Source organism: Capra hircus, chromosome 1, assembly GCF_001704415.2.
Source record: "Capra hircus breed San Clemente chromosome 1, ASM170441v1, whole genome shotgun sequence".
NCBI lineage: Eukaryota > Metazoa > Chordata > Mammalia > Artiodactyla > Bovidae > Capra > Capra hircus.
This window is the reverse complement of record NC_030808.1, coordinates 63,888,568-63,914,883: the sequence shown is the minus strand read 5'-3', so window position 1 is coordinate 63,914,883 and position 26,316 is coordinate 63,888,568. Positions and strand designations below refer to the sequence as shown.

General features: G+C 45.3%; 1 protein-coding gene across 1 annotated transcript in view; it reads right to left on the bottom strand.

Moving 5' to 3' along the window:
- The window catches only part of ARHGAP31 (Rho GTPase activating protein 31), a 121,643-nt gene continuing 98,318 nt past the window's right edge, over nt 2,992-26,316 (bottom strand). The window contains exons 9-12 of the mRNA XM_005674953.3: nt 22,460-22,522; nt 19,217-19,792; nt 12,360-12,640; nt 2,992-10,082 (exon numbers count right to left, since the gene is read on the bottom strand). Of these exons, the coding sequence (XP_005675010.1) occupies nt 7,656-10,082; nt 12,360-12,640; nt 19,217-19,792; nt 22,460-22,522 (3,347 nt within the window). The 3' untranslated portion in view covers nt 2,992-7,655. The remainder of the gene's footprint in view (nt 10,083-12,359; nt 12,641-19,216; nt 19,793-22,459; nt 22,523-26,316) is intronic.

The window sequence follows — 26,316 nt, the reverse complement described above, 5'->3', positions numbered from 1 at the left end:
GAGTGCATTAACTAGAAGGCAGAGAAGTCAGTTACAACACAAAGGTGTTTAGTCAAGGAAGTACATGCAAGAGAGTGCAGAAAAGTGATCAGCTTTGCTGGGGAACTAGTGTCGGGCTGCTACACTGCATCGGTCACACATGACGCCTTTTGAAGGAGCACTAGTTTACTACAGAGATGAGGGAGGGAGGGCTCATGCAATGTGAACAGTATATACAAAAACTCAGATTTTAAGGAAGAGTCAGTAATGCTAAAAAGCTAGGCAAGGAATAGATTGCAGAGGAACTTGAATTCCACATTAAGTGGTTCAGGTTTTTATTATCTTTTAGGTCACAGATTGTCAAAGGAGTGATTCTTGGGCTGCATCAGATCTACTAAGGATCTTGAGGGTGAATCCCAGTAATAAACACTTTTCACAAGCACTTAATTCATTAATGAGAGATTTTTAAGCTGAGGACTTAGGATGACCCAAAGAGTTCTCAGGTCAAGGGTTCTGGAAGTGTAATTTCTGGACCAGCAGCATAAGGATCACCTACCTGGGAACTTGTAAGAAATGGAAATTATCAAGCCAAAACTCTGGATGAATACAACAGTCTGTTTGAACACACCCTCCAGGGGATTTTGGTGAAAACCACTATCTTAGATAACTGGCAGCTGTACACAGGCTAGGCTTGGAGAATGGGGGGATGTGAGACTTAAAGCAGGGAGATCAGTTAGCCAAAGTCCATGTAAGAGAAAACAGGAAAAGTGAGGGTGGGATGTATCACCACTACTGGGTGATAGAAAAAGCTTTGGACATGAATACAGTAATGTAGGCAAAGTATGTGGCGGGAAAAGAGGACAGAATTCTGATGAATAACAATATTTGGGGAAGAGGAAGCTTTCAAGTGAATCAAAGGGAATGGAATAAGATGAAGAAGAGACAAGATGAATCAAGAGGTTCCAGAGAGTCATGATTACAGTATCCAGTATGAGGTAAGGAAAGAATTGGCTTGGCTTTGGTGGGATACCACTGGTAACTTTAGCAAGAGAAATTTAATGGAGCACGAGGGTGGAGTGCTTCCTCTCAGGAGTTTAGGTACACACAGGAATAAAGAGACAAGCATTGTGTGAGGTGGAGGAAACATATCTTAAGCATAAACTTAGGAAAGTCACTCAGTCGAGTCTGACTCTGTGACCCTACTATAGAGTCCATGGAATTCTCCAGGCCAGAATACCGGAGTGGGTAACCTTTCCCTTCTCCAGGGGATCTTCCCAACCCAGGAATATCTTCCCAACCCAGGAATCGAACCCCGGTCTCCCACATTGCGGGCAGATTATCAGGTGAGCCACAAGGGAAGCCCAAGAATACTGGAGTGGGTGGCCTATCCTTTCTCCAGCGGATCTTCCCAACCCAGGAATCAAACCGGGGTCTCCTGCATTGCAGGTGGATTCTTTTTACCAACTGAGCTATCAGGGAAGGCTGTATAAACTTGTGAAGTAAGAAGCCGTTAGGTTTTGGAAGGAGTGGTCCATCTGGAATACTGTGTGAGTTTTGAGAATGAGGCCACTGCTGAGGTGATAAACCATAAATGTACAATGGCTTTCATCATGGTTTTATTATTTTCTCTAGTTGAACTCAATAGACACAGTAAAAGAGGAGAGAAGTTGGGTGGTAAGAGTCCTGGCTCTGGTTTGGAGGTCTGCCATGCCGGTATAGCTGAAGGATGAGTGGCCAAGGAAGTCACGAGAATAACAGATGATGTAAGGATGTACTTGCGGTCTGGAAAGGCGAAGGATGAAGTCTGGTGGGGGTAATGGCCATCAGATAGAGGAAGGCTGGGGCAGGCATGCGTGATCTTGAGCAAGTAGAAGCAAAGATAGAAGTTCTGAGAAAAGAATATGGGGGTTTAAGATCACAGACTTCTGTGTTATGAAGTAGCCTGATGTGTAACTGTGGAAGCAACAGTTGAGGCAAAAGCTGTAAGCAGTTGAGGCAAAAGCTGTAAGCAGTTGTGGCAAACTTTCCTCAGGAATGTTGAAGTCATCCAGGATGATGATGGGACATGAGGTAGAAAGGAAATGGAGCCTGGTACCAAAGACTGGAAATCTGGGACATGGATTACATCAGGGCCACAAAGAATGGAAAAATTAAGATAGCTGGATGCCGTAAATTCTAGTAGTGAGACTTTTGTATGAGATGGGAAGAAATGGTGCAGAAGCAGGAGTGGGAAACGATAAATTTTCTGGGCTTTTCCTTGTCTGTGTAATGTGGGAGAAATGGGCAGAGAAAAAATTGTCCTCAGGTGAATGTCAAGGTTTTATTGAAGTCGAAGAAGTGGAGGCAGCATTCAGTGAAGAGACTGCAAGGAGGAGAGGACCCTGAGGAACTGGAGGAAAGATTAGGAGTGAGGGGAACTGTTGATGCCAGACTGGAGATGGGGAAGGGTGGCGGGCTTACTCAGGAGGGAGAAGCAGGAGTGTGGGGATCTGGGAGTGCATAAGAAAAAAAGGCATTTATAACAGTAATGAAGGAAGAGGAGCAGGCCTGATGTGTAAAGTTCTAAATAGGATAAATGCTTGAATTTTAATCCTCTTGGTAACTACTTTTCACTGCAAATATCACCAAGTTGTGAGCCTAGGCAGTATCATATTTTTTAAGGCCTGACATTTAAACTCACTGAGTGCCTTTCCCTGCTCCCTGCAACCCCTTTCTGAAGTAATATATGCCAGGATAGCAAACTTTTGCTTTTCCTTCAGAGCACCATTAACAAAAATCACTGAAACAAATAGTCCTCCCTAACTCAAGTAACAGAAAAACTTGAATGTGAGTCCACGTTTCTGTAGGTAGATCCACATAACTCCTAAAGCTGTGGAGTTCTGAGAATAAACTTTTCTTCTCATTTTTCATTATAACATCCATCAATTTATGCTGGGTATCTCGGGTGACATGTATGACTGCAACAGTAAGAGAGTGAAGTTGTAAATATTTGACAGTTATTAAAATGCAAGATAACAAAAGCAAGAAAATTTTACTGAAGCAAATCATCAGGATTTTTGACTTGAGGAGGCCAAACCTTGAAGTAATAAAAAAAACAAACAAAACAAACTAGAACAATGAGCCAGAAGGCATATAATCCACTTTTCCTATTGATGGAGATGATGACCCATGTCCTCTAGTTCATAGTGCCATCATGAGCATTATATATCATTTATTAGAGTACACTTTAAAGCATAACAATCTTTTAATTACACTTAAATGTCTCTATGGATAGGTTTAATATTTATGCTTCTTTAATCAATAGAAAAACATTTTGATTATATCTTTGGAAACATTTATCAAGCTCAACAAACAGCTGAAATCATGTGGCTTTCCGATAGACTCCTTTGAGAAAGTGCTTCACCTTACAGAATTATAAGCCAGGAAGTACTACGGCATTAAGTTAATGCAAAGCATTGTGATTCATCCAGTGAAACACATGACTCTGTATTTCATGGGTTTCTTGTATTTAACTACACCCTCCATCCTCCTAGAAGTGATCCCTGTATTGCTTATAAACTGCAGTGCTACTGTGTGTCAGTCAAATCAGTGGTGGCCCCAAGTTTACACCATCTGGAATGACCCTGCTCTTAAGCCATCATGCTTCCACCATCTCCCATTTCTCTCCATGCTTGGAAAGGTGCTTGCTCCCTCTTCTACCTTTATTAGGAAGGTGTTGACAAAGGAGGACACATTCTTTGTTATTCCACATTTTGAACTGATCTTCCTGCTGGAGATGCCTAAGATCACACTCCTGGCAACACTTAACCCCAAGATTCACGTTGTCATCAGATAATACATGGAAGAACATGACTCTAATCAGTCCCTGGGGGGAAATGGACCTTCCCTGAACCTCTCCCATTACAATCCCAGACAAATGAATCCCAAGTTTCCCAACAGCTTTTCAGGCAGAACAGCCCTGTGTAGACAAATGACTGCTCCACCCAACTTGAGGCAAATGTTATTACCATGTGTTAAACATTAGACATGAAAGTAACAATATATCTTGGACCTATGACTTCATCACCAACAGGAGTTAACCCATTTTGTGATGAATGGAAGTGTCTAAAACCCCTTCTCAAGGAGTATGGAAACCTGATGTTACCTGGTTCATTTGCAAAGATCCAAGAGGACTTCACAGCCAAACTAATTAAGACCACACAAAACCTCAGAATTATTTATTCTTAGTCACCACTCTAATTGTGTCAATTGATCAAAGCAAAATTCTCAACACCTTAATGTCTTCCTAGTACCTTCTACTGGATGTGTAATTGTGTTTAATTTGATTAAAGTCAGTGGGTAACTTGCACACTATTAGCAATCATATTACAAGATGCTAAGTCGCTACTTGTTTCCCCCTTCTGCTTTCATTTGGTAACTTCATGGGTCTAAATCTTGCTACTAGTTGCTTATAGGCCATTTCATTTGCTACCATCCTTCTCCCTCTTTTCATTAGATTCTTGAAGAATTTCAGAGTTCTTAAGTGCCCAAATATTACTAAGATCTTGCCAAATATTGTCTGTTGAGGATGATGTTTACATTTTTAATCTCCCCAGAATACAGAATTTTGCCTTGGCCAATATTTTGAATTTTAAGGCTTAGATTAGGCTAACAGTGTCTTAATGGGGTTTTTGGTCAGGCCTCTTCATAGTCCATTTGAAGCAGAGAATAAAAGGCACATTCCTTCTACCTGGTACATTTTGGCAAAAAAGTCAAGGGGAAAAGGTTGGCTTGTGAGGGCCATTTTGCCAAAATATAGGTTATCATCCTCTTACGCAGCCATTAACACCGAAAGAAACATTAGAATATGCATGTTTTTTACTTTAAATTCAAGTTTTAAATCAGCCACCCCCATGTTGAGGACCAATAGTTGAATTTGAGCTACCCCCATACTGAGGACCAATAGCCCTTTGAGAATCTGTTTCTGTAGCCCTATCTAGGGCACCGTGTAGATCCTCCTATCAACAGCAGCACCTCTTCTCTTCCTTCCCCTGGATAGAAGCAGGCAGTCTAATTTCCATCCAGCCATTCTCAGAGGGGTTTATTTTTCAGTCCCAAGTGTATATCCAAATAGGTAATCTCAGATTTGGGGGGAACAATTTCAAGAGAGTATGAATGTAATGAGTTTTCCCTGTCATGCAATGGAATGTCATCAGTGCCAGGCTTGCCCCAGGAAGCTTATGGAGATGGAGAGGTCCACACTTTAGCAGCAGGACATTGACCAAGAAGGTGAGTCAGCTTCCAAGGCCTTCTAGATTGATTGGCCAGGAAAGCTCAGAGTAGGGAGTATCTTCAGTTGTTATTTCATAATGACATCCACACATAAAAACCCCTGAAGATGCTACAAATGAAAGATGTCAGAATCTAAGCAACATGGCAGTCATTTAATAAATCTACATGGGTGCCTCAAGTTGAACTCACTTGCTAATGGTGACTTCTCAGTCTATCCCCAAATTAAAATATATCCTCTAAGGGTTACAAACAAAAATTTAAAATCATCATAAACTAGTTACTCGGCTCAGAGTTCTGATGGTGAAGAAAAGTGCAGTTCCCTCCTTCTCTCACCTACTAACTGGAACATGATCTTTATCCAAACATAGACAGCACAGTGTACTGAGACTGACCTACCGCCTACCAGCCACATTTGATAAGGCGGAAATGTCCTTTTCAAATCTGAATGTGGCCCTTCTCATCTGACACCACTATACTCCTTCACCTTGCTTGCCTAGGGGGGGAATGCTGTGCTTGAAGGACTTTTCTTATGGGTTTACATCTCACTGGCTGTTGGTCTGATACCTTGCTCACCCAATGAGGATGCAAAAAACACAGACCAAAGGCCTATTGACTCTTCCCCTTGCTCACTCAGTGCCCTCTGAGAGCAGAGCTCTTCGGCTGGCCTGCCAGTTATCTCTGCCATAGATACTGATTTAAAAGGTATAGGACAAGGTTTCAAAACACAGTAAGGCTTATCAGGTAGAGGAGAAAGAGCAATACATAACTGTAGCAGGACGTCAGCTTCCAATTTCTCACTAGAGGAGGTAACTTCAGTTCAGCCCCTAAGCCAGCCCAGTACCAGCCTCAGTTGTGAGGTCAGCCCAGAGGTACTGCTAGCTCTTAAGAGAAATATGTGCAGGGACTGAGCTTCTGGACAGAGTTCAGCCAGCCTTGAACCTGAGAAGAGGTGCACAGGGCTAAAAATAGGTCCTATACTTTGTTTCTCAAACAAGATAGTTGTCCTCAAAGGTCTGAAAGTGTTGATACCTTGATGGGTTTTGCCTTGAGCAGGGCTCCTGTGAAGAAGCCCTTTTTGGAAAAAGCACCAAAAATCTGTCAGCAGGTTATGTTAATCCTCCTTTCTCTTTACAGTTGGAAAGAACCACTTGACATTCTAAATAACTAAAATCAGATTGGTTTATTGCTTCCGCTTGCATACAGGCAGGAGAAGAGCAAGTCTGAGCACCTGGGGTGGGTGGTGGTTGAGGAGGACTATGGAAAGGGGAGGAGTGCCTCAAAGCTGCTGTTCAGCAACGGAGAGACAGCGAGGAAGGAAGGCATCAAGAAGCGCAGCTCTGATCAAGCGGGAATGATGGCCGCCCCGCGTGGGTCCTTTTCTCTCCTCCTAGGATTCCCTCCTTATCTTCTCCTATACTCAGATCCCAGCTGAGGAGAGAGAGTGAAGCTGAGCTAGAGGTGTTTTTGACAAATGTCCCACTGATTTAAGCACTGCAAGTTAAGAGTGGAGTTCTGCCTATGTGTGAGGCTTTTCTCTATGAAGTCCTGTTCATGAACTCAGACATTGGAAGGAGAGCAGATCACTTCACTATCACACACCTAAATGAAGATTCAGCACATTTCACTGAGGTAACCCTCAGCTCAGCTCCCATCCTCCCCAACTACTGAATTTATAAATCAGAGGCAGGACAGTGGAGTCCCAAATTAATAAAAGCCAGACCCAGAAAGTCTTCTTGAATTGCACTAGTCTCAGAGTCTGCTCTGGAGAATACATTCTGATTTTCTATGCTGGTGTATGGAGCCATCTGGGACAGGTCTGCAGGGATTCGGGGAAAGCATGGGTAAATCCACCCACTTGGATATCGAAGTGTACGTTAGTTTGCATTAACAAACCTGCTTCTACTCTGGATAGTACACTTTTACAAAGCTTATCAGAAAACTGGTCTAAATGAACACATGCTTTAAAGAGCATTAAAAAGCATGAAGTAAATAGGAGGCCTTCAAACCTCAATAGCAACATTTGTCAACACAGGCAAAGGGTTTCTCTTTCACAAGATATTCTCACATCCACCTCTTAACAGCACTAGCTAATGGCAATGGGGGAGTGATGCAACGTGTTTAAGCCCCACATATCAATGGAGGCCAGCATTTCATCCTTTTCCCTCACCTGATCCTTCCCTGCCTGCTCAAGTAGGCTTATTTAAATGTCATCTCTTGTCCTTCCTCTGACCTCTCTTGTGGCAAATGGCCTAATTAATAAATGGTCAAAAGGCTAAAGAAAGAGAAGAAGAGCCAAAATAAGCCCAAACTTGGATAACCTCTGCCTGGAATATAGGCAAGGAGCCTTTGTAATAACTTCCAGATGAATCATGACATTTTCTCAGGTATCAGCAGGCAAACTGATGTCATTCTATTTGCCTTCCACTTCTTCCATCCAGAATCACTGATCTCCGCTGGGGCTGGTAAAAACAGCTTGTTGAGGTCTCTAGTCTCTGGCCATTCTTAGGGATGGTCATTTTATTCCTAAGTGTAACCCCTTCTGGTGTGACCCATGTGTTTTCTGCCAACTCCCCGCAAAGCAGGCCAGGGGAAATTGTCTGGGTGGGACTTCTGATAGGGGACAGCAGGACCTTGGAATCTGTCCCTGTCGATGAGGGGGGTGGGTGGTCCATAATGGGGAAAGGAGGACTGAATAAGATTAGGCTCTGAGGTCTTCCTGGTCTAGACCTATGGAAAGGCTTAGAACCCCCTGATGAGCGCTCTATTTTTGAAGAAAGAAGGTTGTCCCCAGATGGCTCTGTCTCTGATGTGCGCTTTCTGCACTGCGCTAGTGCCTCCTGAGTGGACAGCAGGTTGGCCAGACCTGGTTCTGGAGAAAGGGCGGGGCCCTCGCACACGTGAGGTGCAGTGGTACCCACTGACAAGGACTCAGTGGCTCCTGTATCTTGCTTTGGCTTTTCTTCCCTGGGGCTTTCCAAGGAGGAGAGAGAATCATCTTTGGTAAGTTTCTGAGAGGTCCCACCAGTGGAGCCAGCTTCCTCTTGGTTCCTCTCCGGGGGCTGAGCCCCACTCTCCTCTGAGCTCTGAGAGGGCAGGGGCTGTGGGATCTGAGTGTACTGAATCTTGGGTGGGATGACTGGGACTGCCCTGGCCTGGCACATTTTAACCATGAAGGAGGTTCTCACAGCTGACACACTCACAGGAGCTGAGTTACGGCGGCCCGTCAGGGCGTGAGCAACCATGTCCAGGTCCGGAGAGTCCTGGGAGTAAACCCTCCAGGGGTCTACTTTACCATGAGACGAGGTCAGCCATGTGACCTTTGGGTCTCCTGGCTCAGAGAGGTGCACTTCAGGTGACCCAAATGAGGCTGCATTCTCAAACCGGAAGAGGTCAGTGATGGGAACGGTGGAGTCCAAGTTGAGAGACGAAGGCCTATTTTTCCCCTTTGGGGCCCCACCCTCACTGCTCTTGCGCTGGAACTTAGGGGGATGCTCTCCAGGTGAGGTGTGGTCCTGCACACCAGGTGAGTTCTCCTTGCTGCTGTCTGGCTCAGGATCACCACCAGGCTCAACTCGAGGGTTGTGTGGCCCCTCGTGTGTCCCCAGTTCCTTTCCTTCTGCTAGACCAACAGGGCTGGATTCTGCTGATGCGGGCTGTAAACCACCAGGTGCCTTCTGCTTAGGAGGAACCTCTGTCCTTTTCAGGCCAGAGAGCTCTTGAAAGGACCTCATGGCTTTCTCATCCCACCCAGTAATCTCACTCCTGGGTGCCAAGGGCTGCAGGGGGTTGGAATTCCTCTCTGCTTCAAGGTCAGCACAGCTGCTGGAGGAGGAACTCTTGAGAGTCCACTGGCTCTTAACCATGGTCTTGCCATCTAGAGACCGGCTCTGGCGAAGGCTGGGCCTGTGAGAAAGCCTCTTTTCTAGTCGGTGGCCCTGGGGGCCCTGCATCTGGGTCTCTTGTGCATCTTTAAGGGTGGGTGAGTGCAGGGGACTCGTCACCCACTGGGGCTCCTCGCCGGGCTCCACCATCTCCAGGCCGTGCTGGGCAATGTCTGTCACAGTGTCGTCGTCATCGCAGTCTGAGGGCTCCTGCACTGAGTGGGCTGCGTCCTCCTCTCCCTGTGGGGAAATCTCAGCCTCCCTGGTTGGGCTAGGAAAACTAGAGCCTTTGTGCTCAGGAGCAACACTCTTCGAATTTTGCTTTTCAATTTCTTCTGAAGAGGCCTGGTCTCCCAGACAAAGACTGGGGATCCCAGGGCTGCCTTTGGACTTCAGTTGGTCTGCATATGGATTGGTTCTCAAATTTCCAGATGAATCTTCTCTCTCGGGGCCACTCTTCAATAGCTGGACTCGAGGTTCCTCCTCTAAAGGTGTTGGAGGGGGAGCAGCAGGTGGGAGCAGAGGAGACAGATTCCCTGGGGCTCCCACTTCCATCCTTGCTTGTGAAGACGACTTCTCCAATAGAACTATTTCCAGAGGAGTCAGGCTGGCAGGGTCTGGGCGCTGGCCCTTTTCGGGCTCTGGCTGAGATCTAGGGAGGATGCTGGCTGTCTCCAGCTTTTCTCTATTGGCTGCTGTGGAAGTGCCCAGTGTACTCTGATTGGTTGGATTCTTAGTCCACTCCTCCAGAGGGGCGGAGACTGGAGCTGGGGTGGAGCTCCCAGGGGGCTCCGGGGAAGCAAAGGGCCCCGGACTAGATTCAACAATAGTCTGAGTTGGGCTGATCTTTAGCGCAGGTGGTGCCAAGGAGAGTTCCTCCTCAGATTCAATAATTTTCAGCTCCTGTTGAATCTCAGACCAGATCAGGGCGTTGACCAGATCATCTTCATCCTGAAAAACATCAAGAAACTGATTACTTTAGAGCCAAAGACACTGGGCACAGTTTCCCAGGGAGAGAAGGGACTGCACTACGGCTGCACTACCCCAGCACACAAAGGACACAGCACTAACGGTAACTGAGGATGTTTGTTAATGCTTACGGTGTACCACAACACACCTTAAACGTGCTTTCTTAATTGTCCCAAGAACCCTAAAAGATAAATGCTACTGTAATTACTCCCATTTTGGCGATGAGGCAACCTATGTTCAAACAGATTCAACATTTTGCCAAAGTCACACAGCAGCAGATCAGGATTGAAATCTAGGTTAGTCCACACCAGAACATAAGCACTTAATCCCTGTTCATTGTTGCCCTATAAAACCAATCCTTTCTTACTACTGAAGAAATACATATTTCACATGGGAAAAAGATATGATACATATTAAAAGAAAAAAGAATGAAAAATAGCAAAATGGGACTTCCTTGGTGGTACAGTGGTTAAGAATCCACCTGCCAATGCAGGGGACATGGGTTCAGTTCCTGGTATGGGAAGATTCCACAGGCCATGGGCAACTAACACCTGTGTGCCATAGCTACTGAGCCCAAGTGCCGCAACTACCAAGGCCCCTATGCCTAGAGCCTGTGCGTCACAAAAAGAGATGCCACCACAATGAGAAGCCATAGTGAAGAGTAGCCCCCACTCACAATGATTAGGGAAAGCCCAGGTGCCACACCAAAAAATAAATAATAATAAAATAGTTGTTCTTTTTTAAACTATAAAATTCTGAGCAAATCAGAAGAGTTTCCATTGCCCTTAGGTTGAGCTCCAAATCCCTTCCAAGCAACCCTGCATGACGTGACCCACGCTTTGCTCTGAGCCTCACTTTCTCTAGTCCATGTTCCCATTCTCCAGCCTTGTTCTTGTTCCTTGAATGTTCTGTGCTCTTTCCCATTTCAGATTCATCGCACATCTTACTCTTTCTGCCTGGGAGTCTCTCCCTCCCTGTTCTGCTCCCTACCCCTTTCTCCTAGCTTAAGTTCTGAACAGAAATATCTATTCTTCGGACACGCCTTCCCTGACCCCCATGAGCCCCCTCCTCCCTCTGCCTACGTTGGGCCCTCCTGTGACATGCTCCCACAGAAGCCATACTTCCATAGCATCCTAGAAAAGACTTGGTCTGTGATCTTTCTATTTATTAAGCTGTCAGCTCCAAGAAGACAGAGATGGTGATCATCTTGTACACTGTAGGGATCCCAGTGCTCAGCATTGTGTCCCACACAATATAGGTATTTAATACATGTTTTTAAATGAATGAGTGAATTGCTGCTTTTACTTGTTCTCATGAATCCAGCCTGGTTCTCCTAACATAAACTTCATCTGCATCTCAAAGCAATGTCATTCATACTTTATCCCTCCCAGAGTTCAATCCCCAAAATAATCTTTGCATCTTTCTCTTTCTATAAACATACTTTACAGGAACCCTTAATCAGCCCTCCAGAGGCCACTGTGGTGGCCCTGCACTGCCCTAACTTTTAGCCCACAGGCCTTTCATACCCATCCCAGAGACCAAGTTCCTGAAAGCTACTTAAAAGGCAAAGTTCTTTTCTCCTCTGGCATACTCCTCCAGGTCACACTCAGGTCACCAGAGCTATTTCCCAGATGCGAGACTCCTCTCTCGGTGTCCCTGGAAAACCTCCTCAAACTTCAGCTTAAGCAATGATATCCCTTCCCCCAGAACCTTGGAAAATCCCACCTCTGAAAGGTGGAAAAGGTTCAGTATGCTCTGGCATCATGTTTAAAGTTCTGCAGAACCATAGGAGGAAGGAATAGATCCTAAAAATCTTACAGAAGATTTTTACAAACAAGCATAGATTACTGTCTGTCCAGAATGTCTGCAAGAAGAGAGCTGGACCCCATGAGTGGGCATCATGTTTGGGACCAGGACATGACAAGCAGGTTTTGTCCTTTCTGGATTGAATGTCATCACATTCCCAGGAAAAATTACTGATTTATGGTGACTTCAGGTCAGAAATATTTAGAGCTGAGTTTGTCCTAGGGAATTTGAGTTGAATGGTTACTTATTATCACCACAGGACCCCTGAAAAGTTCACTGCAGAAAAAAAAAAAAAAAATCCCAGACCTGATTAGAATGCTGTGCCCTAAAGTCTCTTTGGCAGAAACTGGTTCTTCAAACAAATAAACAGCAACAAAACACTTTAAACTGTACCAAGAGCCCTTGAGAAAAAGAAGACCCTACTGACTGGACCAGGCAGTGAGTCTACCTTACCATCTCATGGAGAAACACTGCTTCGGCTCTGGCCCCAGGGCTCTCCTGCAGAGCACTGGCCGCCACCTGGCTGGTCTCTCCACTCTCCTCCACCACCTTCTCTGCATCCAGCTTCTTCTCTAATTCACATGACTGCTGAGAGCCCAGGGGGCTTTCTGAGGTTTTCTTCTCCTCCCCTTGGGTGCCTGGCTCCAGGGGAAGGCCTTTGCTGCACTCCAGTGTTCTCACCGTGTCTGGTCCTGGCTTGGTGTTCTCGAGAGCTGCCTTCTTAGGCACAGATGCTGCAATGAGGGTAAGCGTTATCAGCTGAAGGAGACTCCATGTCAAGAGGGGCCGTTCCCAGCACAGTCACAGTCCTGGACTAGCTCTGCCTCACAAGGATGGAGCAGACTCTCCCAGCTCACTACTCCCTCACATTCTTTCCCCTTTGCTCCTATCAATGGTCTGTCCTCAGATCCCAGAGTCTCAGACTGCTGGAAGTGGGAGGGACCTCGAAGATCATCTAGTCCAGTTGTTTTCAACTGGGAACCATGGACTCCTCCCCTCTCCAGGGGACATCTGGCAATGTCTGGAGACACTTCTGGTTGTTGCAACCAGGTGGGGGAAGTGGCCACTGACATCTAGTGGGTGGAAGCCAGGAACACTTCTAAATATCCTACAAAGCATAAGACAAGCGCCCACAGTTACCCAGTCCAAAATGTCAATAGTGTTGAGGTTGAGAAACCTGGTACTAATCCAGTCTTTTGCTTGCTGTCTAAGGTCACAGAAATCTGTCATCTACACCAAGCTACAAAGATGTATTATGATTATGACTGCAGCTTCCTATGTGATTCTTCTCAGGGATTACCTGCACATTCACTTGGATATATATTTACATCTGAAGTGATTAAGCTCCGATCTTAAACAGCAGAGAGGGAGAGCAGAGGCAGCAAATCTCATGTTTGGCCCCTACTGCCTTTCATGAAGAAGGTCCTGTTTCACCATATAAGGCTGTTTCCACAGTGTAGGATAAAGTCTCCATACTTTGCATAGTGCTGGTTATATGGAAGATCCTCAGTGATATTATTTGCATTGGAATTAAAGAAGCTTGAGTTCAAATGTTAGTTTCTCAATGAATCTTGTAATCTTGGTACATGGCATAATACCATATAATAATATACTATAGGGCTGTTGTGAAGATAAAGAAGATTAGGGAGGCAAAGCACCTAGTATAGAGTCTGCTCAGGAAAGTTTATTGATTAAGAACAAATTCTTTTCATTGCCACTAGTTATGCTGGTGACTCAACTCAAGGCTTCTGACCACATGATGGCCTTGAAGCTCAGTCAGACCCAGTAATAGCATCCTGATGTCGGAACGAATAACACTTCAGACCTGACAAACAGTGTTGTTTTCTCCTGCCCATCACTTGGCAGGCTTGTTTTTTTGAAATTTAATTTAGTTTTTGAATATGTAAAACAACTACAGAGTTGAAAAGTTAAAATTATATGACCTCAGAAAAGTTTAGCTTTCATCCCTGTGTTGCTTCCAGTCTGTTCCATACCCTCACTGTCTCCTAGGGATAACCATTTTTATTAGTTTCTGGTTTATTCTGCCATAGTTCATTTCTGTATAGATAAGCAGATACTTGTACCATCTATTTTTTATTCCCCACCTTTATTATACAAATATGTAATATGATCTATATTACACATGTGATCTATACTATTCTTGCTTTGCATTTTTTAAGAACCTATCTTGAAGTCTATGCCATGTTAGTATATAACGAAATTGACTGTTCTTTAAGATGTGGGTTTCCCTTGTGGCTCAGCTGGTAAAGAATCCACTGGCAATGCAGGAGACCTGGGTTCGATCCCTGGGTTGGGAAGATCCCATGGAGAAGTAAAAGACTACCCACTCCAGTATTCAGGCCTAGAGAATTCCATGGACTGTATAGCCCATGGGGTCACGAAAGAGATGGGTATGACTGAGCAACTTTCACTTTCACTTTCTTTAGGATGTGGCTGAGTTTGAGTTCCCCTCAAAACAGAGCCTTAGTCAAGGTCCTGGCAGCAGGCAGCTTATCTGAAAGGTGGTCCCTGGGAACAGGAGTGAGGAGGTGAGACAGAGATGGAGGAAATGTCAATAAAGTGGTCACCACAACCAGAGCAACCAGAATGCAGCCCTTGGTGGCCCTCTGAACAGCCATGAGGAAATGTGCCCCAGAGTTATTCCACCAAAGGTGGGCAGCAGGCTCATTAGCCCACTGACTCCCATCGCCTACTGGTTGACAGCTGCCTTAGTTAAACTCCACACTTCTGGGCCTTCCTGAGCGAGGGCTGGATAAGAGTCTCCCTTCAGAAAAAGTCCTGAGGGAGAAAACCAGAAACACAAGGCAGACACTTGAGACAGAATACCATCTGTGTGCAAAGAAACTATCCCTCGCAGATGCATAAGAGTCTGAGGAAGTGGTGCAGGCCTCACACAGCTATGAACCCCATGGAATTCGGCAATGGGAATGTATCCTAGTTATTCAGTCCATCTCCTAAAGATGACATTTGAGTTGTGTCCTGTCTTTTGCTATTATAAATAATGCCATGATGTGCATACGCATTTTGTGCTTGTGCAGCTACTTATTTAGGACAAATTCTTGGAAGTGAAACTTCTGGGTAAAAGGGTAATGCATCAGTGATTTAAAAAAAAATACTTTCTTCCCCTTTTACTAAGATCTCTTAGTTGGATGTTGGCCAGTGTCTCTTTTTGCAAAGCTTGGGATCTTCCATTTGTTGACTGTAGACTCTTAAAGCGAGGAGTGGAAGAAAGGCCTGCATTACACATGAGCTTGTTCAGATCACTCTCTGTCCTGCTCAAAGCCCTCCTCACTCTGGCCCAGCCACATGTCCACTCTCCTCCCACTCCCTGGGGTAGACAGTGAGCAGACCCAGTACCCCTGACCGGCCTTGTACTCCCCTGCTCTGGTCCTTACTGAGACTCAAACCTTCCCATTTCAAGACATTAACCTAGTAACATATCTTTTGGAGCCTCCCCAGACCACGCCCTCCCGCTCCACTTCCTACGGCATTCACTGTTATTACCTGTGTGGGGCTAAGCCATCAGGTTACCATTTTCTTTCCACTCGTATGTGACGCCCCTCCCTGGGTTAAGCTTCTCAGCACAGAGGCAGTACCTATGTCAAGAAACTATCGTGTAAGGGACTAGGAGTCCAGTACTTGCTGTGGCTGGATACTTGTAAGCTGTAGAGGAGTCTCTGCAGCTCAGAAGAGGAGGAGGGGCATTGTCAGATGGCCAGCGTGGGATGCTTTATATATGAAGTGGGTGGCCATGGAGACAGAGACTTCTTATGTCCCCTAGTATCCTTTCTCTTCCTCATTTTGAAATAGAACCATCTCAGCGACTCAAGTTTAGCTAGGCACCTGACCATCCAGTCAGCCATGCTTCTCAGCCTCCCTTGGAGGTCAGCACGGCCATGAGAGGTTTGGCAGATGGGATGGAAGTAGAAGTTTGGCCAAAAGTAGAAGAATGGGTTTGAGCAGAGTGACTAAAACTTTGAATCGGGTTACCTGGAAAATTGTCTTAATTCTTTTTAACTATTGCTATTGCACAGAAGAAATAAAAAAATAACGTATTAAGGAAGGTGGAGTTCTTCATTTGGAATAATTATAAAAGAAGGTAATTAGAACTGATGTTAACCTAACCCCACCAGAGACAAAGGTGAGCCCCCCACCCACCCCGCAATGTCCCTGACACTTCTGGCATCTCCCTCTGGCCACTGGTCCTAGATTCACATGGCTGCCTCCTATAAGGTTCCTCATTCTGCCCTGTCACTAGTCACAGTCAGGGAAGCAGGCTGAAGCCTCCACCAGTGTCTTTCCAAGACCAATTTGATACAGACTGGGTATTCTGATTTAGAGAGATGGAAGGAGAGAGGGGAAAAAAAGATAACAGATTGTCTGCCAAAGACCCCTTTGGGGGGGGCCCTCTCTTTTAAGAAGGACAACCAGTCACATAAAAGCCTTTAGAAACACTTTTCTCCTCAAAGGTTTCACTTCCTCTTCTAGCCCTTACCCTGTTCCACCCACACCAGCCCATAGAGCATTCTCCAGATAGGCTATCACTTAACACCCCTGAATTTTCACTCCTCTATGCCCCATCCTGAAGGGAAGGGGGAAGAGAATGTTTACTGAGTGTCCTCTGAGGGCCACACGCGAAGCAGGCATTTCATGAACACTCTCCCATGCAGAACTCATCCCAGCCCTTGAGACAGGAGCCATCTCCACTCTGCAGAAGAGAAACAGGCTCAGAGATACGAACCAGATCTCATGCTGCCCCAAAGTGGTGAAGCTGAAATCTGGACCCTTCCAGCTGGGGTCCAAAATCTAGACACTTCTCATAATGGCCCAGGGCCTCTCGGCGCAGAACTCCCTTTTCCATAGCTTCTGCATTAAAAAGTCCTACACGTTAATGAAGGCCCAAATGTCACCACTTCTGAGAAGGGTTTCTGGAATCCTCCTGAGAGGACTGCTTCCTGCTATTGATCTCTTTTCTGAACCCCTCTTTCCTAACACTTTGGGAACTTATGTGCTCCCTCATTCAAAAAGCCCAATGGAGCATATATCCAGACAAAACTACAATTTAAAGATACATGCACCCCTACATTCATAGCAGCACTATTCATAATAGCCAAGATGTGGAAAAATCTAACGCCCATCAACAGATGAATGGATAAAGGAGATGTGATACATATGTACAATGGAATGCTGCTGCTGCTGCTGCTAAGTCACTTCAGTCGTGTCCAACTCTGTGCGACCCCAGCCCACCAGGCTCCCCCACGCCTGGGATTCTCCAGGTAAGAACACTGGAGTGGGCTGCCATTTCCTTCTCCAATGCACCAAAGTGAAAGGTGAAAGTGAAGTTGCTCAGTCGTGTCCGACCCTCAGCGACCCCATGGACTGCAGCCTACCAGGCTCCTCTGCCCATGGGATATTCCAGGCAAGAGTACTGGAGTCAGGTGCCATTGCCTTCTCCAACAACGGAATACTACTCAGCCATAAAATAGAATGAAATAATGCCATTTGCAGCAACACGGATACAACTAGAGATTATCATCCTAAGTGAAGTAAGTCAGAAAGAGAAAGACAAATACTATCTGATATCACTTGTATGTGGATATTATTTGAATATGGGAACTAAAATATGACACAAATGGAAACTTCCGTGGCAGTCCAGTGGTTAATACTTCACCTTGCATGGTAGGGGCTGTAGGTTCAATCCCTGGTTGGGAAACTAAGATCCCACATGCCTTGTGGCCAAAAAACCAAAACATAGAAAAGAAACAATATTGTAACAATTCAATAAAGACTTTAAAAATGGTCCACGTCAAAAAAAACCTTTAAAATATGAAACAAATGAACCTATCTGCAAAACAGAAACAGACTCGTGGGCATAGAGAACAGACTTGTGCCTGCCAAGTGGGAGGGGTTTCGGGAGGATGGGGTTGATAGATATAAACTTTTATATATGGAATGGACAAACAACAAGGTCCCACTGTATAGCACAGATAACTATATTCAACATCCTATGACAAACTTTAATGGCAAAGAATATTAAAAATGTATATGTATGTATAACTGAATCACTTTGCTGTACAGCAAAAATTAATACAATACTATAAATCAACTATACTTCAATTTAAAAAATAAAGTCTCAAAAAAGAAAAAAAAAGGCCCAAGGAGGGTGTTAGGCTACTTCTACCAGTTGACTCTGTGCTGCAGGAGGGTGCAGGGTTTCAGTTTCCCTTCCTAGCCTGTGAGCTTGCTGGGGGAAGGGATTGCGTTTTAAGAATCTTTGTAACCCTACAGCCCGCAGCAAACAGGAGAGGGAGCATGGCAGAATGCTTGGATTTTTTTAAAAGTCTGGATTAAAACCCTGACTTTTATATGTCCTTGCTAGGAGCCCTCAGGCAAGTTGACAAATTCTTCTCTTAGCAAACAGGGATAACAGTAACTATATAATAACCTCAAGGAGTTGTTGTGAGGAAAAATGAGATAAATGCAGAACCCTTAGGACAGTGCCTGACATCATGATAACTAATCAGAAAAAGCTAATATTAATTGCAATAGAAATATTCTTAAACCACAATAAGAATCTGTTGGTTTGTCTCTCAGTCATCCTTTCCTCTGAGGTTCTCATTATTTCCCTTTTGTGTTGCTCACAGTATGTTGTTGGTTCTCACTCCAGACAGGGCCCAGAGACTCAAGCTTGGCCAATCTTAGACTCCTATTCATCCAGCCACAGTGATTGGCCCAAGGCTGGGCATGTGACCCAAGCAGACCCAATCAGAGTCCTCGCTGTGTTTGATACAAGGAAACTGAGAGGCAGATGCTCCTTCTCATTGCTCAGGCTGCTAGCCATGTTCCGGTCAGACATGAGGTAGAAATTTGGGATGGGTGGATGGAGAGATTGTGTCTAAAAGAGCTGAATCCCTAATTCCAGCTCTGCATTCCATTCCGTGAGCTTCTCTCCCCTTCCTTCTCACTATGTTGAGTGAATAAAATAACAAGTAACATTTACATAGTACTTGCTATGTACTAGACCCTGTTCTGAGAGCTTTACATGTATTAATTAATATTCACAAATTAATATTCCCATTTTACAGATCAAGAAGCTGAGGCATGGAGTGGTTATGTAAACTTGTTGAAGACTGTACAACAAAATGACTAAGCCTGGACTTGTAACCTGGCAGTCTGGCTCCAGAGTCCATGGTTCTAACCACTTCACTACCCTGTCTTGCAACAAGACAATGTTTAAGTCTGGTTTTTCCTCTCTTGCAATGGAAAGAGACCCTCTCCTCCCCTTTTACCTGTAGAAGTCTCAGCACTCAGTGGCTTCTCCTCTTCAGGCCAATCTCCACTCTCTGAGCCCTGGAAAGAAAACTCTTCCAGGCTGGAAAGAGACTGTAGCTCCTTGGGGGGTGTTCTGCATGGGGTGCTGTTGGTGCTGATGACAGCTGATACGCGGAGTGGCACAGACACAGCAAAGGGCTTGGAAATGTTCAGGGCCTTGCGCTGGTGACGGGGAGAAGGCTCCATTTGGAATAGGCTGCTGGTGAAGACAGATCTGCTGGGGCTGTCGTTTGAGGTATAGAACATGCCCAGCATCTTTGGGGCTGTTTGCTCACTCTCAGGATCTTCGATGGGTCGGAACACCTTCAGCTGCTCAGGTGGGGCCCGGGCCTGAGCCCCCTGCAGCTGGCTTCGGTCTCCGCTCACATCAAAGCCGCCCTCCGCCCCTGCCGGCACCCCCTCCTGGCCCCATTCACCCTCCTGCTTGCTGAGGTCACAGGAGCTGCCAGTGCTAGTCGAGTGCATTTTCGCTGCTGGGATGAAAAATCCACCAGTGGTGACGGTTCGACTGAAATTTCCTTTGGTTTCTTTCCCTAGTGAAAAAGCAAACAAACTTGGTCAGCAGTCTTGAGTACAGGCCTCACTGCAGAGATTTCCAGGAAGGGCCAGCACATAATACTTGAATATTGGCAAGACTGGAAAGGCACAGCATGCTAATAACGGTATGTTGTTGTTGTTTAGTCACTAAATCGTGTCCGACTCTTTAGTGACCCATGGGCTGTAGCCCACCAGGCTTCTCTGTCAAAGGGATTTCCCAGACGAGAATACTGCTGTGGGTTGCCATTTCCTTCCGCTGGGGATCTTCCTGACCCAGGGATGGAAGCTGCGTCGCCTGCATTGGCAGGTAGATTCTTTACCACTGAGCCAGCAGGGAAGCTCATCCATAAGGGTATAGCTATCCTAATAAAGACAGGTACATAACATTTGGTTGACAAGAGGAAACACGTGCACAGGATTTTGTTATATCTTGATAGAACCTTCTGCTGTTGTGTCACAGGTATCATAGTCAAACCTATGGTTTTTCCAGAGGTCACATATGGATGTAAGAGTTGTACCATAAAGAAGACTGAAAGTCGAAGAATAGATGCTTTCGAATTGTGTGCTGGAGAAGACTCTCTTAAGAGTCCCTTGGACTGCAAGGAGATCAAATCAGTCAATTCTAAAGGAAATCAACCCTGAATATTCACCAGAAGGACTGCTGCTGAAGCTGAAGCTCCAATACTTTGGCCACCTGATGTGAAGAATTGACTCACTGGAAAAGGACCCTGATGCTGGGAAAAGTGGAGGGCAGGAGGAGAAGGGGACAACAGAGGATGAGATAGTTGGATGGCATCACCGACTCAATGGACATGAATTTGAGCAAACTCTGGGACAGGGAAGGACAGGGAAGCCTGGCATGCTGCAGTCCATGGGGTCAAAAAAGAGTCAGACACGACTGAGCAACTAAACAACAACACATGTATCTGAGTTAAACTTTGCAGGTAGAGCAGTTTCCAAAAGAAAGATACTGCTGAAATGGCTAAAGGGAACAGTCATCCATCAAGCATTAAATGTAGATCATGAAAAAATAAAAAGATGATGAAGTGAAATGAAGTCGCTCAGTTGTGTCCGACTCTTTGCAACCCCATGGACTACATGTAGCCTACCAGGCTCCTCTGTCCAAGGGATTTTCCCGGCAATAGTACTGGAGTGGATTGCCATTTCCTTCTCCAGGGGATCTTCCCAACCCAGGGATTGAACCCAAAAAGATGATGGGAGATGACAAAATGATGTTTGCTCAAAAAGAAGGTGAAGACAAAAAGGGCAAAATAATAAACTCTTGTTTCATTTTTAAACTTAATTTAAGTTTTCTCTGGCAGATGGACCCAGACAGGGGTTAGATTTCCCAGCAAGGAAAGAGATGCTGTCCTCAGCTAGACCTTTCCACCTTTTCCCAGGCTTCTTCCTGCTGATTCAGAGTCTCAGAAACTAGAAATGTAAATTAACTACATGTTAGAAAGCACAGCTGTGAGGAGTGAGTTCCTGACTGACTTAGAAGTGAAGGCAAAGAAAAGTCTGTATGGGAAATAATGAAGCTGAGGGGACAGCAACCGAATTGCCAGGGATCTGGAAAAGAATTCTCACAACGTGCTACATCTTAGATAACATTGGATTTAAAATTCTTAAAAACGCTCTGTAGGAGAAGTGTAATTATCTCCCTGAACACATGAGGAAACGAAACTTGAGAGGTGAGATAACTTCCCCAAAGCCCACGGAAGTGGTGACCTAGCTTTTGAAATATTAAATTCTGCAAAACTGGGCAAGAACTGCCCCCAAGAGGCTTCAGAACCAAGTAAACTGATGAATATAAAGGTGAGAAAATGCTAAAAGGATCGTGTCCACTTAAAAAGACCTCATGGAATATTTTACAAGTTTAGAATTATTTTTTGGAAGTCGTTTCTAAAGATTTTCTGTTTTGTTTCAGGCTGCCTCATTTAGCAAAGAGCAAAATATCTTGTATTCAAGGGACTGGAAAGTTATGGTTTAAGTATGGGGGAGTTTAAACTTCCTGCTGCTAGGGAAGCCCTGGGTCTTGCAAGTTGTAGCAATGCTTGCTAACTACAAAAATGCTTGTCAGCTTGTTAGTTAACAGACACAGAAGTGAGGGCAACAGCACGTCAGCCTCTTAAGGCTGAAGCTGTAAGAACCACCGTGGTGAGGTGCTGCTTTGGTGATGGGTGTCATGCGGCTGTGTGCACATCTACTCAATAAGCGAGGACCAGCTGTGCGCCAGGCTGGTGCCGTTGGTGCTTATTAATGAACGAAGGAAGGAATCTCCCAACTCAGAATCCTGAATTGACAAACACAATGAAGCCAATGCCTATGGAAACACCGAAACTCAAAACTCTTCTTTATGCCCCAAGAGGGAGCCACTTCTGCCTTAGTTTTCAGGTGTTGATCTATTATCTGCTTCAGGGTGGAATGTAAAGAGGCTGTTGTCTCCAGCTACGGTTGGAGGAAGGCTGGAGAAACAGGCCTCTGGGAGAAGGGGCTATGCCGGCATCTGAAGTTCAGGGTCAGGGAGGAATCTGGGCCTAGGGGATTGCGTGTGAGCTAGACTGGAGATGAGCAGCTTCTGGGGTTGATGAAGCAAGTCCTATGTGGGGGCACCACTCCTCCAGCTGTGATCCCCAGTTCCCAAGCCAGCTGTGAGATCTTACCTTCCACAGGCACTGAGCACAGTGAGTCCATGCTTTTAGCTGGTCGGATGGTAGCCTTTTCCACTAAAGACAAAAGAAAAGAACATCCCTGGTGAATGCACTTTCGGAGGAAGTGTTTAGAACAATAGGTCAGACTGTAGGTACAAAAGAGAAATTTCTTTGGGAAAATTTTCAAGTATTTATAAATTTTCCCGTTGGAAAACATTCTCCATGCCACCTCAGATGTTCTCACTTTCTTTAGGGGACTGACCTTATAAAAATAAGGTAATTATAGATCAAAGGTTTATTAACATTTTACAGATAAAGGTAGATTACAATTTTGTCACAAAGCTCTGAGCCAGTGAGGAGTCCTGAACTCAATTTTACTTTACAGAAAAGATTCAAAGATTCATCCATAGGGTAGAACCCATGGGGCTCCAGCTAACGCCTCCTAGATGATGGGCCAGGCAGCAGGATTCTTGACTGTAGCCACATTGCTCAACAACCAGAAATTTAGTACAACAGGTGAGAGGGCCCAGGGAACTTTCCCCTCTGTCTCTAAGGAGTCACCTTTTCCCTGTGGGTCACCCTTCTCCCACAAGCAGCTCTGCTTCTTGCTCCCCTAAAGCTCTCACCCACCAACCTCATCCTGGAGCAGATCCCAACCAAACCTTTTTGGAGCACCTACTGTGAGCCTGAAGGACTCTATGCATCTTTGTAAGCCACTTAAGGAGGTTTTCAGAAGAGTGTGAAAATTTATTAGTCCATGTATAGGTATAAGCAGTTTCACAAAATCATCTCTTTTCAGAAAGCCAAACTGGCTAGAAGGTAGTTCCTTCCAGGTCAAACTTGCTAGGATGGGAGAGAGGGCAATTTATAAGCTGGTCAGGGCTTCTAAAGTAACTCTTTAGAAGTGGCTTTAAGGTAACTTTGGATCCAGACATATCTGACTTTGACTCCCAATTCTCCCACTGTTGGCCTCAGATAAGTAGCTTACCTTTTTGAACTTTCATTTTTTTGACATGAAAAGGAAGAAAAGTAGAGCTGTTATGAGGATGAAAGGAGTAATGCATATAAAGTAGGTTGTATTAATCTAGAATCAAGTAAATGCTGAAGAAGTCATGATTGTTTATTGTTGTTGTTGATGGTATTCAAGATAAACCAGGGCTCAGCAACAAGGGAGAACCCAGGAGATGCTTCTAAAAGAAGCACTCAGAGTTGCCCTAGCCCCAGTTGGGTCCTAACTCACACTTGTTTAATCCCTCTTTCAAAATTCCTTTTTTTCCTTCTTGGTCCATATCCTGCTTCTTTTGAGAGGCTCTGAATTAACCCCTTAGCCTCCCAGGCTCGGAGCTTCCCTGCCTGGGGCCCACTGGGCTCTGGAAGGCTTAGCAGTGGTGATGCCAAGACTGCCTTCCACCTCCTTCCTTTCAGGAGAAAGCAGAATTCTCATCCTTGGAAGATCGACTATTTCCACAAGTTTACAAAATGACTTCGAAAACTGCTGGCCATTGGGACTTCCCTGGTGGTCCAGTGGTTAAGAATCCACCATCAAATGTAGGAGACATGGGTTCAATCCTTGGTGGGGGAACTAAGATCCATATGCTGTGGGGCAATGAAGCCTGCTTGCTGCAACAAAGAGCCTGTGTGCCACAACAACCAAGACTCAACGCAGCCAAGTAAACAGATATTTGAAGTGCAGTGAAGTCGCTCAGTCGTGTCTGACTCTTTGCAACCCCGTGGACTGTAGCTCTCCAGGCTCCTCTGTCCATGGGATTCTCCAGGCAAGAATACTGGAGTGGGTTGCCATTTTTAGAAACAAACAAAAAATCTTGCCTGGCCAGCCTCCTTTCATTCATGTATTCATTTTTCCCTTTGGCTACACTATACAGTTTGCACGGTAGCTTCTCTGGTAGCTCAGCTGGTAAAGAATCTGCCTGCAACGTGGGAGACCTGGGTTTGATCCCTGGGTTGGGAAGATCCCCTGGAGGAGGGCATGGCAACCCACTCCAGTATTCTTGCCTGGAAAATCCCCATGGACAGAGAAGTCTGGCAGGCTACAGTCCGTGGGGAGTCAGACACGACTGAGTGACTAAGCACAAGCACATATGTAGCTTGCGGGATCTCAGTTCCCTGACCAGGGATTGAACTCCAGCCATGACAGTGAAAGTGCCGAATCCTAACCACGAGACCACCCGGAGATCTCCAAACATGTATTCGGCGACAAAATTTTGCCTGGTGACCCTGAGTGCCAGAGAGAACAGACAACAGTTCTGGCTGCAGAGCCATCAGTGTCCACCTTTCCTGTGGGACCCTCTGTCTGACAATGAAGCTCCTTGTGGCCCCAGTGGACACAGAAGGGAACAGTCTCCAACAATTCCCTGGCTCCTTGTCTGGACAGTGGCTAAGCACTCAAGGCTCTGTGGCCTATGACGATACAGGTGTCCCTCAGTATTTGCAGAGAATTGGTTCCAGGACCCCCACAGATACCATAATCCACTGGATGTTCAAGCTCCTTATATAAAAGGTGAACTACAACCAGCCTGGTCTACCCATACGTCCCACATATGCAGATATGAAGGCCTAACTGTAGATACTGATTTATTCATTCAAAGACCTGAATTCCCCTGGTCTTTCAGGGAATGGCTCTGTTTGTTTGTTTTGCTTTATTTACTTCTTTCTTTTTGGCTGAGCTAGGTCTTCATTGCAGTGTGCAGGCTTCTCATTGCATGGCTTCTCTTGTTGGAGAGAACAGGCTCTAAGCACACAGGCTTAGCTGCTCTGTGGCAAGTGGGATCTTCCCAAACCAGGGATTGAATCCATGCCCCTTTCATTGGCAGGTGGATTCTTAACCACTGGACCACCAGGAAAGTCTGGCTAACTGTGTTTAGATTATTTTTTTCTGCCTGGGACCTTGGCCTCATGGAAATGCACTCACCCGTTTTCTTTGGGTCCTTGAGTTCCCTCTCTTAGATGATCTCTGTGGCTTTATTTCCCTGCTCAAAGGAGTTCACTTTAGAGGGTTCCCTAGAATCTTCCTGTTTGATAATATATTGACACAAATTCCAGTACACATGTGTCTGGGAGACTTCAGAGTTTATGCATCTCCATTCAGTCAGTACCCAAGTTTTTCTTACCCTTTCAGTCAGCTCAGTTCAGTTGCTCAGTTGTGTCCAACTCTTTGTGACCCCAAGGACTACACCACGCAAGGCTTCCCTGTCCATCACCAACTCCCAGAGCTTGCTTAAACTCATGTCCATCGAGCTGGTGATGCCATCCAACCATCTCATCCTCTGTCATCCCCTTCTCCTCCTGCCTTCAATTTTTCCCAGCATTAGGGTCTTTTCCAGTGAGTCAGTTCTTCACATTAGGCCAAAGTATTGGAGTTTCAACTTCAGCATCAGTCGTTCTAGTGAATATTCAGGACTGATTTCCTTTAGGATGGACTAGTTGGATCTCCTTGCACTCCAAGGGACTCTCAAAGAGTTGTCTCTAACACCACAGTTCAAAAGCATCAATTCTTCAGCGCTCAGCTTTCTTTATGGTCCAGCTCTCACATCCATACATGACTACTGGAAAAACCATAGCCTTGACTAGACAGATCTTTACTGGAAAAGTAATGTCTCTACTTTTTAATATGCTGTCTAGGTTGGCCATAGCTTTTCTTCCAAGGAGCAAATGTCTTTTAATTTCATGGCTGCAGTCACCATCTGCAGTGATTTTGGAGTCCAAAAAAATAAAGTCTGTCACTGTTTCCCTTGTTTCCCCATCTATTTGCCATGAAGTGATGGGACCAGATGCCATGATCTTTGTTTTTTGAATGTTGAGTTTTAAGCCAGCTTTTTCTCTCTCCTCTTTCACTTTCATCAAGAGGCTCT